At 41.3% G+C, this 19,374-nt stretch overlaps 1 protein-coding gene across 7 annotated transcripts in view; it reads right to left on the bottom strand.

Moving 5' to 3' along the window:
* Positions 1-1,969: 1,969 nt before the first annotated feature.
* FGF13 (fibroblast growth factor 13) overlaps positions 1,970-19,374 on the bottom strand; it is a 581,564-nt gene continuing 564,159 nt past the window's right edge. For all 7 annotated transcript variants that reach the window (XM_070290654.1, XM_070290658.1, XM_070290656.1 and 4 more), the window contains 2 exons: positions 4,685-4,883; positions 1,970-3,366 (listed from right to left, as the gene is read on the bottom strand). In XM_070290654.1, the coding sequence (XP_070146755.1) occupies positions 3,230-3,366; positions 4,685-4,883 (336 nt within the window). In that variant the 3' untranslated portion in view covers positions 1,970-3,229. The remainder of the gene's footprint in view (positions 3,367-4,684; positions 4,884-19,374) is intronic.

Raw genomic sequence — 19,374 nt, 5'->3', positions numbered from 1 at the left:
GTCTCAGACTGTGGTGGGCTCCCAATTTGGCACATTCTAGGCCTAGCCTAAAGCTGTGGAAGCAGGCCAAACACCATGGGTGGTTCTGGTCTCCCCAAAGGCCTGAGGACCATTGCTCTACTGCAGGGCTGATATGGGCTCTGTGAAACTGTGCCTTCATGGTCAGAGCAGCAGCAGTTCATCCCAGCAGTTCTCAGTTAAGCAGGCTTCCTTAACACTGAACTTTCTAGAATTCAATGTTCTAATACAGTTTCAATCCTGAAGGATAATGTGTGTGCCAGTGGTTCTCAAAACATGGTTCCCCAGGACCAGCAGCTTTACTTGGGAACTTAAACATCTGAAGGCTTGAGCCCACTCCAGACCTACTCAATCAGAAACACTGGAGGTAGGGTCCAGCCATCTGTATCTTACAAGCCCTCTAGGTGTCTACAATGTGGACACATATATCTGTGAGCCAACAGTCCTTGTGGTGTTTTTCCAAAACTGTTGTTTCATCAAACATTTGGCATAGCTAATGTTTCCAACCACGAGAAATGTTACTGGTGCGTGTGTGTGTGTAATGAAGGTATGTGAAAGTATCGCTGTTTGTGGTGAGGTATTTTTGGAGGTCAGTTTAATTATTGACTTATTTAAACATCACCTTCAGTTAAAAACAACCTGAGTCAGCTCATAGAGAATGCTGGACTAAAGGATTATTCCTGGGCATTTTGGCCACTTCTAATTTATGCCAAGCTTCCCTGGGACTCCAAAGTACTGACTTGTTTGTTACCAGCAGACCTACACTATTCTTGAGCAATGAAAAAGGAAAAGCTGCAAGGAAACTCATCAATAATAAAATCTTAAAGTCCTTGGAGCAAGACTGAGACAATGCAGTACTTTTCTCTATGGATTGAAAATTAGGAAGACTGAATAGGGGGGCAAGGTTGAGTGAGTCTGGTTATGGCATAGGGTACCCAGGCTCCTGTCCAAACTGGTCAGGCAGCATCTTTCATGCAGCTGGACCTAAGAGCTCTGGTATAAGGGCTTAAGACAGGATCACAATGTGACTGAACTGGGCTGGGTTGGCCTAAGCTAAGAGCTCCTGCTGAATCCAGCCTAGGTGTCTTAGGAATCAGCAGCCTTCCTTTGTGCGAGAGCATGCTGCTTGGGGCCCCAGGAACTTTATTTGACGGATGCCAATTATGTTGCATCCTGTTCCTCCACTCTCACCTTCCTACATGGTTGACTCCTGAAGCATCATGACCAGGCAATGGCAGCTTTGGGGAGATAGTGAAAAGTCATCAACACTGACAATGTTTATGGTAACCCAAATGTATGCATCTGTCAACTCAACAAAGATACTTTATGTGCATTTTATTGTAAGTTGTATATGATGAAAAATACTGCAAATGGACACCAAACTCTAGTTACAGAGATACATACCAAATTAGGAGGAAGTGTATAGATATCTGTAGTTGATTTTGAAACATATCACAAATAAGATGGAGTGATGGATGGATAGATATACAGTATAGTAGTATGTGAATATTAGAACACAGGTGTAGGTTTACCAGAATTCACTATAAAATTCTTTCTATTTTTAATTTATGGTTTGAAATTTTAATAAAAAAAGAAACTAGCTATGTTCAGTTCTCAGAGATGGAAAGGACTTGAGATATTTAGTCTCACGCCTTTCCTCTATGGAAAGAAATAAGCATGAGAGAGGGGGAAATGAAAGTGTGAACAGCAGGGTACTAGAATATAGTTCCTTTTGTACAGTTCATCACTGAATGGGAATGAGAATTCTTCTGTTCCAGCCTGCAGTTTAAGTATAATTATTACACTTTTTAGAGTATTCATGTGAATATAAATCTCTAGACTGTAGATTATTTGAAGGCAGTGATCAGATATATATATAATTCAATGAGTAACTCCAGTTTCTACCACAATTCACGGCACATAATGGACACAGTAAATACAAGTTCAAGGATTTTTCTTTGAATGAATATAAAGAGTTTATTCGGTGCGTATCTGGGTATACAACAACAAATATTAAACAACTTTTTTTTAAACTGTTTTGTGCACAGGACAGAAAACTGCCTGTACATGCTATGTCCACTTTTGGAACACAGATTTTAACAATTATTAATGCACAAAATCTTACATATCATGCAACTCTATGCCAAGATTCCAACTTTCTTCCATGCAACAGATATGAAGATCTAAATGGAAACCTAGCTAAGTCTTAAACACTTTTCCAGAAGCAGGTATAAGTATATGTTGTTTAGGGGTAACCAGTCTTAACATTTCCTTGTACACAATATTCACGTGCCAAATACAATGACAGGAGGACTCATACGTACACAGATAAGACATTTCTTATTTTAACAACACAAAAGACAACATCACAGTTCCATAGTTACTGTCTTTACACAAGAAGCCACAATAATAGTTTAACATGATAACACAAATGGAATTAAGAGAAAACTACACTTGAGGATGATCTTTATTTTTAAGTAATCTTTACTGACTGGGGTTGACAACACAACACAATTTCTACGCACAAAGTACAGCACAAGAACTTGACCAGAATACTACGAATCTAAAGGGGAAAAAATGGTAAAATCACAAGAACCTTGAGCCTGAGATGCCAATTCAGCTTCAACCCTGAATTTGGTTGAGTTGGATTAAGTGACAGAAAGTCAATAGAACCATTGAATTTCAGAAATCATAAAATTGCAACGTAAAGAATACATATGAATCAAGCATAGATAGAAAACATTAAGCCAAAAAAACAACACGATTCACAGAATTTTGTTTGCCCCTACAAAACACGGAAGCAGTTAATTTTGTTCTGTTTTCTGTTTTGTTTGTTTTTGAAGAATAATGGTGGTCTTTTCAATTGTCTTGGTTGGAGAGCAAATTTTTCTTAATCAGCATTAGTGCTGTGAAATGTTTTTGGTTTGTCTTCCCCTAAGCAGAGGTGAGATCATGAGAAAATTGAGCAGTCCTTCTCCCAGATTTAGTTCACTGATCAGGCTCGGCACTGTGTTTTTGCACAAGCTCGATCTAAATTATGGGGCTTTTGGGTGGATGAGAAGGTTTGATGGCAGATTAGAATAGTGAACTCTGCCTTGTTTGTTTGGTAAACGTCATTGACAAATCTCAACTTTCGGGTGAAGGACTGCTAGAATTCAACAGCACCTGGAGGTAAGGTTCTGTTCCAGAGCCCTTGTTTTGCCCTCACTGGCTACGTTGATTCGTTGTGGCTCATAGACTTGCCTCCGTTCAGCACGCCGGAGACACTTCTGCTCTTGGTCGGGGTCCCACTTCCAGATCGGGAGAACTCCGTGAGGTCATGCAGAGACGGCTCCTTGTACATGGCCACTACAAAGCACAGAGACACGGCATCAGAGGCCATCGCATTGGCCCTCAGCTTTCCTTCTACCCCCTGGGCTTCTCTGCTGGAGGCCAAACCTGAGAAATGCTGCTTTCAGAGACTCAGCAGAGAGTGAACTGGACCAGATGAAGCAAAAGCCAGTCTTGGTACAGAGGTGTGTAGAGAATTCTAATGCCTTATTTCCATCACTGATGGTTTTATATGAAAAGTGAAAGTGAAACTCACTCAGTCATGTCCGGCCCTTTGCAACCCCATGGACTGTATAGTCCGTGGAATTATCTAGGCCAGAATACTGGAGCAGGGAGCCTTTCCCTTCTCCAGGGGACCTTCCCAACCCAGGGATTGAACCCAGGTCTCCCGCACTGCAGGTGGATTCAAGTAATCTCGGTCCAGAAAATGTGCTGTCAAAGGGTGCTGTGCTGACTTGACTGGGCAGACTGCCCCTCTGGTAAACTGCTCTTCTAACCTCGGGCCAGTAACCTCTTGAAAGGCTTGCTATGCTTTGTCTGGATTTTCTACCCCCTTTCCGCTGTGTCTCACTCCTTCTGTCATCCCTACCTCCTGCAGCCCATTCCTATCCCTCACACTTTCTCACTTGCTCTGTGTGTGTGTGTGTGTGTGTGTGTGTGTTAGTTTCTCATTTGTGTCCAACTCTTTATGACCCCATGGACTGCAGCCCACCAGGCTCCTCTGTCCATGGAATTCTCCAGGTAAGGATACTGGAGTGGGTGGCTATGCACTCTTCCAGGGGAATCTTCCCAATCCAGGGATCAAACCCGCATCCCCTGCCTTGGAGGCAGATTCTTTATCAACTGAGCCACCATGGAAGCCCTCTCATTTGCCACCAAGCTGCTAATAATGACCGAAAAACAAAACTGTGAATGAAAACTGTTGGGACAATACTGTTGGGCCCAAGGAGGTTTCCAATAAGTGTTAAGTGTGCACGCATTTGAGCATCTGTGTTTCTAACTATTTTGGCATACCTTGAGGTTCTTGGCTGTCCTGAGTTAGCAATTAAGCTATTTCCACATAAGTAAGGTGTTACCACATGTAGATATACCATATGTAGATATAGTGTTGGCCAAAAGTTCATTAGGATTTGGCCAAAATAAACTTTTTGGTCAACTCCAATCAGGAGATTAGATGTTCCCATCAACGCTTTAATGTTCTTTTTAAGTGTAAAATTTTACCGAATTTTTGTACAAATGCCTCAGGATGGAAGGATTATGTTCCACTTTCAAAATAAAGGCTTGGTTTCCATACCGATACTCACTCCATCCACAGCTGCTATACTCTCAGGTTTACCTTTCAGTGGTTTGGGCAGAAAGTGAGCTGCAGGCTTGTTCTTCTTCACGTGGTTTCCTTTCATGATCTCTCCTTCTTTGTTCAGACCCAGATACCACCCTCGGCCTGACTGCTGCTGACGGTATATCATCGATGAATATGTCACGTAATAATTTTCAAACACCGATTCTTTGAATTTGCACTCAGGTGTGAAATGTTCCTACAAGAAATGTAAATAAACAAAAGCTCAATATTTACAGCTATGAATTTCATGGAGAACCATATGGTACTGCCCTTCAGAAGTTTAGGACATACTTTGTTAAAGCTTGTTATGACTGGCATTCTATTTTGACAGCAGAAACTATTATCACTGGAAACCGAGACTATATATAACATTTCACGTGATGCTTTATAAAAAGCCCTAAGTGCAAGGGCTACTGATCAATTATTAGCTCTCTTTGTAATAAGGTAATGGAAAAATGAGCACCAGTCACGTAAGTGTAATGTATTGGATAAACAGAGGAGCCAAAGATTGAAGAGAGAAGCGTAACACTGTCACATGGAGCTTTGTTCCTTTCAAGATTAAATATGAGAAATAAACATCTCATCCTTGTACTTAATTTTCATAGATTGTCCAGTTACTATATGCTATAATTTTCAATTGCCCCAGGCTGAAATCTGTGTTACAGTGTTACAATACTGAATGCCTAGATTTTTAAAGAGATGCTACTAAGAAAGACTAACTTTCACTTTTAGATAAACTAAACTGATTTTTTTTTCAGATCATTGGACCTTGACTTAAAAACAGAAAAAAAAGTCCCTCATCACCCCATCCTAGCCTTACAGTAACATTTCACACAAATCAATATAGAAGCAAGGAATTTACAGTAATTCTACAAGCAGACATGAGAGAGCAGCCCAGGGGATTTTGAACCTGACAATCTGATTTTCTGCCATTTACGTGATCATGTTTTCTTTGGACTTCCCCATACAAATGAAGGGTTCCTGACCCAACAGACTGTTTCTGAAAACAAACAAAACCAGAAAACCTTCTTTTAAGCTTTGCAAAATGTGCATTATACAATAAATAGCTATGTAAAATATCCATTTGTAGACAGAATGAAATGAACAGCGTATTTTAATCTCTAAACAATCTGCAGGGTAGCAGTGGGTCCACTTGGAGTCCAAGATAATGAGGAAAATGCTAAGTGAGTTTCCTATGACAGTGACACCAAGGATGCCCTTTGATTCTTGCTATTTTTGCTGGGATCTTATCAGGAATAAGTTTTGATAAAACTTGAAAAAAAAAACCCACCTTGCAATAAAATGTTGCAATCTTTCCGGACACCTGTCCTTTCTGAACAATGCCTCCATGGTCCTACCTTCCTTCACTTTCATGTCAGGTAGCATTCCAAGCAAAGTATACTATCTGAGCAACAGTATCAGAGAATCACTTCAGCAAAGAGAGACAGATTCCTCAAATGAGGCGGCTTTTTTTCTTAATGTTAAATAATTGAACACTTTTCTTTTTTTCTGGAAATCCACAAAATCTGTTTCACTCAGTAATTTCACTGGTTCTTCCATCTGGCTTCCAGAGCGCCTGGAACAGAGTCATCTTTTGGGATAATTTCAGCCTAGGGGCATACTCAATAGAGACTCAGAAGACTCACACAAATTCAACCTACTCAAGAAGCAATGTACTTTGAAGGCAACTATCACAGGGTAGGAACCAAAGCGTTCTATTTATGGGCTGTGAACACTCCTCTTTGTAGAATTCTCAACATAGGGAAAGCCAAGGTATGCCTACAAAGAAATATGACTAAAATAGTCTCCACGTGTTCTCTGGGGATGTGCACGATTGCATAGAATGTTGGTTTAGCCTTCCTAGAGTAAAATGACAGCTTCATGTGGCATTTAAAATTCTCCACAATGTAGTCGTTACCGTGCCTTCAGTCTGTGCCTTTGTGCCTTTATAAACCCCATTCACATCATTTCCTGGATCTCTCTACCAACTGGCTTTCCTCTCATTCCTCAAGACTGAGCTCAAATATGACTGCTCCTGAAATCATATATGACGTCTCCTAAACAAAGCTAGTGGAGGTGATGGAATTCCAGTTGAGCTATTTCAAATCCTGAAAGATGATGCTGTGAAAGTGCTGCACTCAATATGCCAGCAAAGTTGGAAAACTCAGCAGTGGCCACAGGACTGGAAGAGGTCAGTTTTCATTCCAATCCCAAAGAAAGGCAGTGCCAAAGAATGCTCAAATAACCACACAATTGCACTCATCTCACACGCTAGTAAAGTAATGCTCAAAATTCTCCAAGTCAGGCTTTAGCAATATGTGAACCGTGAACTTTCAGATGTTCAAGCTGGTTTTAGAAAAGGCAGAGGAACCAGAGATCAAACTGCCAATATCTGCTGGATTACTGAAAAAGCAAGAGAGTTCCAGAAAACCATCTATTTCTGCTTTATTGACTATGCCAAAGCCTTTGACTGTGTGGATCACAATAAACTGTGGAAAATTCTGAAAGAGATGGGAATATCAGACCACCTGACCTGCCTCTTGAGAAACCTATATGCAGGTCAGGAAGCAACAGTTAGAACTGGACATGGAACAACAGACTGCTTCCAAATAGGAAAAGGAGTACGTCAAGGCTGTAAATTGTCACCCTGCTTATTTAACTTCTATGCAGAGCACATCATGAGAAACGCTGGGCTGGAGGAAGCACAAGCTGGAATCAAGATTGCCGGGAGAAATATCAATAACCTCAGATATGCAGATGACACCACCCTTATGGCAGAAAGTGAAGAGGAACTAAAAAGCCTCTTGATGAAAGTGAAAGAGGAGAGTGAAAAAGTTGGCTTAAAGCTCAACATTCAGAAAATGAAGATCATGGCATCTGGTCCCATCATTTCATGGGAAATAGATAGGGAAACAGTGGAAACAGTGTCAGACTTTATTTTTTGTTCTCCAAAATCACTGCAGATGGTGACTGCAGCCATGAAATTAAAAGACACTTACTCCTTGGAAGGAAAGTTATGACCAACCTAGATAGCATATTCAAAAGCCAGAGACGTTACTTTGCCAACAAAGGTCCGTCTAGTCAAGGCTATGGTTTTTCCAGTGGTCATGTATGGATGTGAGAGTTGGACTGTGAAGAAAGCTGAATGCTGATGAATTGATGCTTTTGAACTGTGGTATTGGAGAAGACTCTTGAGAGTCCCTTGGACTGCAAGGAGATCCAACCAGTCCATCCTAAAGGAAATCAGTCCTGGGTGTTCATTGGAAGGACTGATGCTAAAGCTGAAACTCCAGTGCGAAGAGCTGACTCATTGGAAAAGACTGTGATGCTGGGAAGGATTGGGGGCAGGAGGAGAAGGGGACAATAGAGGATGAGATGGCTGGATGGCATCACCGACTGGATGGACGTGAGTCTGAGTGAACTCTGGGAGTTGGTGATGGACAGGGAGGCCTGGCGTGCTGCGATTCATGGGGTCGCAAAGAGTCGGACATGACTGAGCAACTGAACTGAACTGACTGAAATCAGAACCGATGACACTTGTATTTGTGCTCCCAGGAACTCTTATCTCCATCTCTGGCATGGCCCTGTGACTCAAACATGTGCATGCTTGGCTCTGGAAGACAAGGAACTTGTCTTTTATTTCTGAATCTGCCTGTCTGCCATCAGTGACTGATCATATTGCCTAGCACGCAGCAGACCATTCAGTTATTGTTTACAGCAGGGGTCCCCAACACCTGGGCCGTAGACCAGTACCACTCTGTGGTCTGTTAGGAATTGGGCTGCAGAGAAGGAGGTGAGCGAGCGAAGCTTCATCTGTATTTACAGCCACTCCCCATCACTCACATTACTGCCTGAGCTCCGCCTCCTGTCAAATCAGCAGCAGCATTAGATTGGCATAGGGGGGCAAAGACTACTGCGACCTGCACATGCAAAGGACCGAGGTTGTGCGCTTCTTAGGAGAATCATCCCAAAACCATGCCCTGCCCCCTCCCCACCCCGTCCTTGGAAAAAACTGTCTTCCACGAAACCAGTCCCTGTTGCCAAAAAGGTTGGGGACTGCTGGTTTACAGGATTTACATTGCAGAGGTTCAGACTGACGTACTGGAAACACCGGAATTCAGAGGTATCAACCCAGTAAGAAGTCTGCAGGGAATTTCCTGAACACCACAGAATGAAATCAGCTGCATGTAGATGGAGGCTGTCATTTCAGGGACAAATCCTGTTTGTGTGACTTCGAAGCTGTTCGGAATGACAGATACTACACAGATACTGGCACCTCCAAAATGCGGAGGAAAAAAAAAAGTTGGCAATTGTTACAACTATTGGAAAATGGCAAGGAAGGACTCAATGAAGTGAATGCTCTGTCACATCCTGGCAATTTCTTAGTCATCACCACTAAATTTGGACTCAAGAACTCAGTAGAGAGGGAGGAAAATGAGGCCAAAAAAAGAATGTTGAAGCAACCAAAGCAGTGTTCTGTTCTCGGTGTGTGACACTGTCATTTTATCCAGTGCTGAAATGAGTAGGCAGAAGAGGCTTGATTTTTATCAAATGTAAAAAGATGTGAACATCCCACCCAACACAGGAAGGGCTACCAAAGGGAAGAGGGGTATAGCTACATCTCTGTGTCTCAGCAGTGGTTCACAGAAATAATAGAAATCGGATTGAACCCTAACCAGAGAAGCCTTATTCACAGAATAACAAGTAGACCTCTGGCAAGCAATCAATCTTTGATTGATCTGAAGATGATTATTAGTGCTCTGGGAAAAAAGGTACCAGAGTGGCTTTGACACTTAGTAGGCACAAAATAGAGGCAGCACTCATTGTACTCTGTATTCAATAGGCATTAGATAAATACTGGCTATCATAATAAATGAATTAAAAAGACATCAAGCATTCCCTGCACAGTCACGAAGAAATTACTTGGCATGAGTACAAAAGAAAAGGTGCTTTATGTCTTCTAACCTTTCATGCATTGATTTCTCTTAAAAGTTGTTTACCTCTCTTGCATATCTATACTTATTTCAGAGGAATAATGTTAGTAAGGTTTAGAGGAATAACTCTGAAAAACAAAATTCAATCTCTCTCAACTCTCTTTTCTGTAATCATCCTCTCTATTCCCCTTAAATTTCAAGGTTAGATTTTTCCTCAGTGATTACCTAACTTTTTTATTCACAGAATCCATACCAGTTAATGACTGTAATTATATTTTGAGTAAAGAATGAAAAATGTTCATTTGCAGAATGAACAGATCCAGGAGCAAAATCTAACAGTACAATTTTTTTTAACCAATTTATTCACTATTAAGGGCAAAATAGTTCTTTGAAGGTTTACCACTGATAAGATGAAAATATCTGAAACCCTCAACATCGGGTCAATAGAGCATATTAGAGAATACTTAGAGCTACAGATGGTGATGGTCAGCTGCCCTCAGTGGGGCATATTAGACTTCCACAATCAAGTGGATTCATGCAATCAATAATGCAGGATATACGCAAAGAGCCCCCCAGATCCAATGGTGTGCTAGAAAGCAACGTTGTCCCAGAAGAAAGGCTCTGGAGCTGGGATAGCAATTTACCCTGGTGCCTTCAGTTGCCTCTGGCACCAAGGGCACAGGATGGAGGGGATAAAATAGCTCTCTGGCCTCTTAGAGCTGGAGCGAGGTCAGAAGAAGCATGGGCTGTGATGGTAGCTTCCCGGAAGGGAGCCTACTAAGGGCCTCATCACTCTGAGAGGGGATGTGAAGCTGTATCCTCAAGAAAGTGAAAGTGTTTAGTCAGTCGGTCGTGTCTGACTCTTAGCAATCCCATGGCTCCACTGTCCGTGGAATTCTCCAGGCAAGAATACTGGAGTGGGTTGCCATGCCCTTCTCCAGTAGAGCCATAACCCAAATGGCAAGAGCTCAAAACCATCTGTATATCATGTACATCATCTCCACGTGCTAAACACGTCCACAATACCACAGTGCACACACCACGGCTAAGTGCCTTCTTGATGAAAAGAAGTCACTGTGGGGGTGGGGGGTGGGCTTCTCTCAGTGGTTAAGGCTTCACTTTCCAATCAGACGGGTACGCGTTCGATCCCTGGTCGGGGAGCTAAGATCCCACAAGCCGAAAAACCAAAACATGAAACAGAAGCATTATTCTAACAAATTCAATAAAGACTTTAAAAATGGTCCACATTAAAAAAAAAAAAAGTCATTTGGCAAACACACACCGTAATAGCAGCGTTTTCATACTTTTGCCCCCAGCTTTTGTACTTGCAGCTATGCTACCAACCGACAGGGGTGGCAAGTGTTCTACATGAGTTTGTACCTCACTAGGCTTTGAGGATTGCCAGGAATATCGTGAATGCTTTGAACACATTTCTCTCAAAAGAAATCTTTTTTAAAAGGGTGGTGCTGATTTCCTTGGATCTCAAGAGACCAGCAGAGTCTCCTTAGGTTGTCCATACATAAAATGGCAACACGAAGGTCCTAAGCTGTTGAACAAAGCGTGAACACTGAATAAAAGTTTTTGCATATATAGACTCCATGTGAACTGCACAAATCCTGGTAGAGATGAATATGTCTCCATAAATTTTGTTCTATTCACAGGTCACATTTTGGCATCACAGAACACAGAAAAATAGTTTATAGGTCGATGAGTGGGCATTTAAAGAAACTTTAAAAAATGAACTCAATAAAACATGATTTCTTCTTTTCAGCAAGTTCTAGAAACATAACTAACCTATCTTGCCCTTTATTTCTCTCACTTCCTTCTCTTTTCCTCCTCTCTTCTGGCCACATTTTCAGTAGCCTGACGATCCAATTAATTTAACAATTACTGCCAAGAGCAAGCAGAGAAGGCAATGGCACCCCACTCCAGTACTCTTGCCTGGAAAATCCCATGGACAGAGGAGCCTGGTACGCTGCAGTCCATGGGGTCGCTGAGGGTCGGACACGACTGAGCGACTTCACTTTCACTTTTCACTTTCATGGATTAGAGAAGGAAATGGCAACCCTCTCTCCAGTGTTCTTGCCTGGAGAATCCCAGGGACTGGGGAGCTTGGTGGGCTGCCATCTATGGGGTCACACAGAGTCAGACACGACTGAAGGGACTTAGCAGCAGCAGCAGCAGCCAAGAGCAAGGGTCACTTTTCTGATTCTCAGTCATGTTCTGATGACAATTAATTTTCTAGATTTAAAGTTAGCAGATTATACAAACAGGTGTGACTTGTGTGTGTCAATTATTCCCCAGCCTAATGAAAATAATATGCAGATTAACATTAGATTTTCAACTCTGTTAAAAAAATAAAATAGAATCTAAAATATAAATCATACCCATAGGGGGTGACCCCATAACTACCTATATTCTCTATATAAGCTTCCCTTCTATCGGTGATTTCAAAATCCAGGATTAATTATTATATTCAGGACTTTGATGTTCTCTTCCAGGGTATATTTGATGTGAATGAACTTCATTATTACTAAGATCAAAGCACGGGAAGGGAGAGGTTGGGGAAGAGGGAATCAATACTTAGCCAGTGCACTGTAGCTAAACAAAATTATTAATTCATGATAAACAGAGTTTGATTTGTTCACTCAAATATCCCCTGGACTGTGGGATACTTGAGGGCAGCTCTGAGCATGGGGGCTGGCTTAGAGTCAATGATCAATATATATCTAGTGAAATAAACAAAGAAAAGAATGGAATTTCATAGGAAGAGGACGTGGGAGATAGCTTATACAGGTCCAAAAAAGGGTTAAACGTGGTGGGATATGAATAGAGGGCTGTCTGAGAGGAGAGACTGACAAGTCAGAACTTGCCTGCCAGGGCAAAAGGAGTAGGTGATAAAAGGAGGAAAGCAGCCTACAGATAAATTCAATTTAAAAAACTGGAGAGGGAGGAGAGAAAGGGAAGGACAGAGGGAGGGAGACATAGGGAGGAAGAGAAGGGGAACTAATAAAGACAAAACCGAAGCTGAAGCTCCAAGAATAAAGAGATTTTCTGGTAACCAAGATATAGGCATTAAACTCATACTCTTGGTCTTTGGCTCTGCAAACAGCTAAACGCTGCAACTAAATTCTGTTCACTTGATTTCTGTAAAAAGGTGAGGAGATGGGGTGGGGACCAGTCCTGCTGACCTTACTGGATGGTTGGACGAGGAGGCAATGAGATGATGTATGTGAAAGAAGCTCTGAGAATTGTAAAGCCCCATAAACATGAAATGTGTGATTACTTCTGATAATACATGCCCAGAAAACCAAGGCAAAATAAATACATTCTCTTCTTTTCAAGGTTCTTCTGCACTCTGGAATCAATTTCTAAAGAAAGGATCTGCCTATATTTGTTTTATTGCCATGGAAGGAGATCAATTCTGCCCAAAATAAGGACTGCACGTGAATGATGCTCGGTGTTTAACGTTCTCCTCCAAGCTTGGCTCCCCGAAAACTGTTTTGCTTCCTTCCATTTGTCATTTTGGTCTGCAGTTGGCTGAAAAGGCTGCAGTGCTTCAAGCCACAGCACTAAAGAGATGAAGTACTGAAAAATAGGCTTCGTGAAATACCAAGTCACAGAATGACTTCAAAGTACACGTGCTAACTGGCAACTGTTTGCAATGAAACAAATCATAATTAAGAATATGTACATGGGACTATTTCTCCTCATATGGTTATAGTGAAACTTCTCAGTAGCATTTTTGTATTCCATGGTATCTAATAGACATTTTCATTGACCCTATGTTGAGTCCGCAAAATAGGGCACCCCAGTATTGCCTTTCTTCAACTCTTAACAAACAAAATGAAAAAAAAAAAAAAGGAAATTTTAACAAGACTGTCAAGCAATGGCTTGTATAAACAGAATTAGGATGCAGATATGACCACCCTGCAGTTCACTGAGCCCTTTGTATTGGCTTGCTCTAGATTTTCATCTATTTCTGTAGAGCAGTCTCATGAAATATTGAATTTTACAATTCGTTTTATAAAATACACAGAAACAAGCTAGAATAAAGCAGGAATCAAAACAAAAACACTGCATCGCTTACAGAGCCTAAGAAGGGTGATTTTTGTTGTGATTAAAAATAATGATTCTTTTTAAAAAAAAAAGAGAGAGAGGGGGAAAAAAAGACCCTAAGTCCTCACTCAGCTCCAAACCTGGTCAGCAGATACATTCTGAAATGGAAGTAACTTGCTGAGATTTGTGATGAAGAAGTGGGATAGGCCACACATCTCCAGGGCTGAGTGATTGGTCCAAGACAGTGTCAATCTGGTCCAAGCCTTGCAGAAGAATACAGATTGGCTAGGAATCCAATCAGGTAGCAGAAGAGAGATTTCATTTTACATAAGATATTACAGAGACTATGTGGCCATCATACTTTCTTTAAAAATCTTACTAGATTAAATCTTACTGCTGAACAAAAATCTGTGCATGGAAAAGCATTTTTTTTCAAGTGAAGAACACTTCTCTAAAGTAAGTAACTTTCTCCAACTTTTTTTGTCTATGATCTGTATTAACTCGCAGTGTTGGTTTTTCTTATAAGCAGGGCTGACCTTATGTGCTTTGAAAGGGGAATCAAATATCAGATATGATCTCTAAAAATAAACTTTCCTGTCTTTTGGCTGGTTACTGGAATTAATCTGTGACTATTAGCTTCCATTACTGTGATGCTTTCTAATTTGTGGCAGGATTCTTCTGTAGAAAAACTTCAGAAAGAAAACTGAAAGTGCTAGTCACTCAGTCGTGTCTGACTCTTTGTGACCCCTATGGACTGTAGCCCACCAGGCTCCTCGGTCCATGGGATTCTCCAGGCAGGAATACTGGAGTGGCTTGCCATTCCCTTCTCCTGGGGATCATCTGACCCAGGGATCGAACCCAGGTCTCTAGCACTGCAGGCAGATTCTTTACCGTTTGAGCCACTGGGGCGTCTTCAGAGCAGGATCTAAACCCATCAGCAAGAGAATGACTTTGGAAGTATTTGCAGTCACCAAGAGAATAAAATTATAGGTTGTATTTTAGATAGCTCTTCCAAGCTCCTGCCCAAATGTTCAAAGCCTGGGAACTGTGAAAACTTTCCCTAGACATCCAACAAACTGTCATGCAAAGAAGAAAGGTTCTTTCTGCATAGATCAACTGAAAAAACTCTGGCAAGGTAGGTGGCCTATTAAAACTAAAATTGTACCCAGGTGGGTGCATCAGGCGCCTGTTCTAGTGCCGCAGGCCACTGTGAGGGTGGTAATTCTGATTTGTGTTGGATAGTGGTTGAGTTAGATTTTGATAGGGTCTGTCTCTGCAGAACAGAGTCATTTACAATAGCCAGGAGTCTACTTCTTCAAAGACTTTCAAAGAAGACTTCTTTTCTCTTGCACAGGTAGCAAAGCAATGCCTCTGCTCAGACGGAAGTCACTAATGTGTGCTTTCCACTGCAAATCAGAAAACCTGGAGTCATAGGGCAAGGTGCAAAGGCCTCATCTATAAACCAAGGATGAGAAAGATGTTGTAGAGGGCTATGGGACGACCACATCCTATAACTCCTGCAAACGACTTCTGGGGATAGGAAAGTGTACAGAGTCCTGTTTCCACGTCGAGAATGCATTTCCACTAACATTTGCCCCTTGAAAGGAGATAATGAAAGGATGCCTGTGACAGTCACTTACCACGAGTCTGAGTGGTACGATTACTCACTAACTGAAGACCTAGATGGAAGAATCCATTCTCAACTACTCCTTACTGAGAGCCTACGGTGCACGGAGCACTGTGGGAAGTCCCTTTGCCTATATAATGATCTAATTTAATCTCAACAGCAGGTCTCTGTATGAGCTTCAGAATGGAATGACCTCCCTGTGGCCTGAGAGAGGAGTTCTTCCACCTCACAAGGGAGAAAAACCACAGGAAAGAAGCCCTTACCAAGCCACTCCCTTCTGAACTCCACTGCAAGTGCACCCTTTCACCCCAACAGTCACTGTGTAGACAAGCGCTGTGATGTCAGTTCTCCTCTAAATGGACAGTTCCAATGTTGGCTGAAGGGTCAGTCTTTACTCTTATTTGTGTGTCCTGGCTCTCTGAACATCACAGAGCTCTCTCTGAACCTGCCACATCAACTTTCCAGATTTCTGACTTCGGGCAGCTGACCTGGGTTCTGATCCTGAATCTCTAAGAGGAGAATAGCAACACGTGCTTCCCAAGGAGGACTGCAGAGAGCATGGAAAGCAGCCAGCACACATGGGGGTGCTCACAGACTATGGGGTCCTTGGCCTTGCCTTACTTTCCTGTTCGTGTGATAGACAGGTGAATGCAGTCTCCTGCCCACGACCATCCCAACTTCAAACTGATCTGGGAGTAGAGAAGTGCCTTCCCAGCTCACAGAGCTTCCAGTTACACATGAACTATATGGGTGAGAACTCCTTTCATTAGTGATTCCTTTGCAAGGGTGACAATGCATGCATCTTTCATTTGGGGCTTAAAATATCTTAAGATTCTAAAATTTGAATTACTGTAATGTGTATCAGTGAACCTGCATGATAGTAAAGAGATTCGTGAAATAATTCAGTATTAATGGGCCAAGTGACATTTACACATCTCATTTTAATTACTATGCCACAAAAGTGCAACATGATTATTCCACTTCTTTTGTTCTAAACCACTGTTTTGCTAGTTCTACTTTCATCATGTAGATTACTAATAACAACAATCCTGAAAACTCTAATAGCTCCTTATGTTTAAGCAGCACCTACTTTAACAGTTTTCTACAAATGCTTCAATAGTTAACGACATTCGAGTGACAGATAAGGGACAGTTTTATAATGATGACAATAAGAAAGGTAATGATTACAATGGATTTGGTAGACTTTTTTTTTTTTTACAGTTGAAGAAATGAAACCAGAGATATTAATGCACTGAAATCTGGCTTTCACACTTTCATTTAGAGAATGAATCCAGAGCAGGGAAGCAACTCCTTCTAGAGGAAGCTGGAGTCTGTTTAAGGTAGCCGGTGTTGACATGTGTATATGTGTGTGCTCAGTCACTCAGTCATGTCTCTCTGCAACTGTAGCCCACTAGGCTCCTCTGTTCATGGAATTCTTCAGGCAAGAATACTGGAGCCATTTCCTTCTCCAGGGGATCTTCCCGAACCAGGGATTGAACCCACATCTCTTGCATTGACAGATGGATTCCTTACCACTGAGCCACCTGGGAAGCCATGTTGACGTGCGAGAGACCCTTATTTTCAGGCAACTTGATCACTAAGATTTTTCCAGAGCTGAAAAACACCAAGGACCCAGCAGTGCTAACTGGCCCTGGGCTGCAGAGGAAAGGAAGAGCTTTAACTCAGAGCCAAAGTCAGTCCTGCCAGGCAACATCCCATGGATCTCAAGTAATGTGTCCATGGAACATTCTCTTAGTTTATGCCATGAAAACCTGATTCTTCTATGGCAAAATATTCATGTCTGAATTTCAGTACATTTGGGTGCTGCTTTTCTTTTCTTTTCAGGGACCTGTCTATACTCAGAGGTTTTAGGGGATGACCCCAGAGAACTTTTACTGACACTAGCCTTCTGCCTCTTTAGGTGCAGAGGTGGGTAACTGGTAGAGCAAAATAGAAATCAGCCTGATCGGAGTCCTGTGTCTGTGTGTATGTTCTCAAGAGACAGACAGACATAAAGAGAGAAGCGGGAGTGGGGCAGACAAAGAGACAGAGAAAAACAACAAGAAGTGAGAAGAGAGAAAGTTAAGGCGGTGAGTTCTTTTCTCCAGCTCTATAATCCTGAGGCCTTAGAGAAATGCATGCCGTTCCCCATCCTGACTCCACCCCCACTCCCGCCGTACAGGGGGAGGGTGAGAAAGTGAGCCATCTATCTCTGGAGAAAATCTGTCTCCTGTCCAAATTCCAGGTTGTGCTCAGACCTCAGGGTAAAATCTGAGAAGCCACCCAGGGCAGGTTGTTCTTCTGTAAAGTCAGCATCTACAGAGGAGCCTGATAAACAAATAAACCTATTTTTTCATAGAGATTTTCCTCTGTGGAAAGCACATCCATCTCTGAAGGAAAAGAAAAAGGATATCCAGGTCTTTGGAGAAACTCAGGATTAGTATAAAGTTCATTAAAATAAGACACTTTGATATATGAATGATGTTATCATAAAGTGAATTATGTTTTCATAAGAGGGACATAATGTTCAGATATGTAACTATGGCACAGTAAACAAGACAACGGTTCCCTATTTATGACCAAACTCTTGTCACCTGTGATGCTGTTTATGCTCCTCATCACCTGATACTATGGTTTCAGAGAAACCATGGTGGAAAACGCAATGCTTTACAGCAGTGTTTAGACTGAGTATCCAGCTACAATTCATAAATGAGCTTTCAGTAGCTTAGATTAAATTAAATTTGGTCTGTTCTAAATTTCCTGAAATACTGCAGCATTTTTAGATTAATTTTTTAAAAGGGTTTTGATGTCATTCAATTTTGAAATAGGCAAATTACAGTTCTTTATCAAAATATGCAATTTCAATTTTCAAATATTTGTTACCTAAGTATTACTGGAGTTGAAAACACAAGGCAAGGATACAGTATAAACTATGAGAATATATCAAGATGATTAATATTGCATAAGCTTTGCACAATCATGATCTATTTGGAATAATTTTCAGCTTTCATTTTCAACAGTGTAGATTGTTAAAGTATTTGCATGATAATGCAAAATACATAAATTATCCCTGCAGGGAACACTTAAAACTTAAGGTAATTATATAGCATAGAAGTGATTTCAAAGAACTACAACAAAATAACAAATAATTCTACAGTCACCCTTTACAATGCTTATTATTCTGTTATCAGTGATCTTGACCACCAAAATCCCTTTCTTTACAATTGTATTCACATTATCAATTCTTACTTTGTTCTTTTACCATCAAGCTCTTACAGCTGGCCCTGAAAATTTGCATGCTGTAAAAGCTGAACTAGACAGCTAGTAGAGATGAATTCCCCAGTTATATTCATGCTGTGAACAGAACCATAACACTCCCTTAATATATCTTATCATTGCACTTTTATACTAAACATGAATCCAAATCAAGCCCTATTTTTTACATTCCTCCTGTTTAAAATCTTTTAATGGCTCCCTGCTGCCTACAGGATAAAATCCAAAACTCCCTGGCCTGGTGTTCAAGGCCCTCCATAATCTCACACATGTGTTCCTACAACTCTAGCATAATATTCCTCAACTCCAGCCAGATTGGAGAAATAAGGCCAGGACCAAAAGGAGCAGAGATTTTTCTTACGAATGGAAAAATATCTCCTCCAAACCAATTAGTATGCTTTAGAGGCTGGGATATTCACTGTGATTAGAGAGAATTACTGCGTCACAGGGAATATATAACTAATCTCTCCTGAGTTTCTTAAGCTCTGCATTATTCTTATTTTTTTAATTCAAAGAAAATGTCTTGCACTTCTGGAACATCCCAGCCACCTCGTGTCTTGGTTCTGCACCCTGTGACTTTGCAGGGGCTGCCCTCAGGTATGGAATTTGCTGGAGGCCAAAAAGAGAGTCAAATGTCAGCATGTCAGGAACCTCCAGGCTCAGCTTCAGCCGGAATGCAAGAGCACTTTACAACTGACTATTTCTGAAGACTTTTCACAGTATCGAGGAAAAGGGTAATGAAATTGTATCTGAACAGAAGGAAGCTAAATTATTTATCTCATACTAATTTTTAC

This window comes from Ovis canadensis, chromosome X (assembly GCF_042477335.2).
Source record: "Ovis canadensis isolate MfBH-ARS-UI-01 breed Bighorn chromosome X, ARS-UI_OviCan_v2, whole genome shotgun sequence".
NCBI classification, from domain to species: domain Eukaryota; kingdom Metazoa; phylum Chordata; class Mammalia; order Artiodactyla; family Bovidae; genus Ovis; species Ovis canadensis.
The sequence above is the reverse complement of the archived record's forward strand: the minus strand, read 5'-3'. Positions and strand labels throughout refer to the sequence as shown.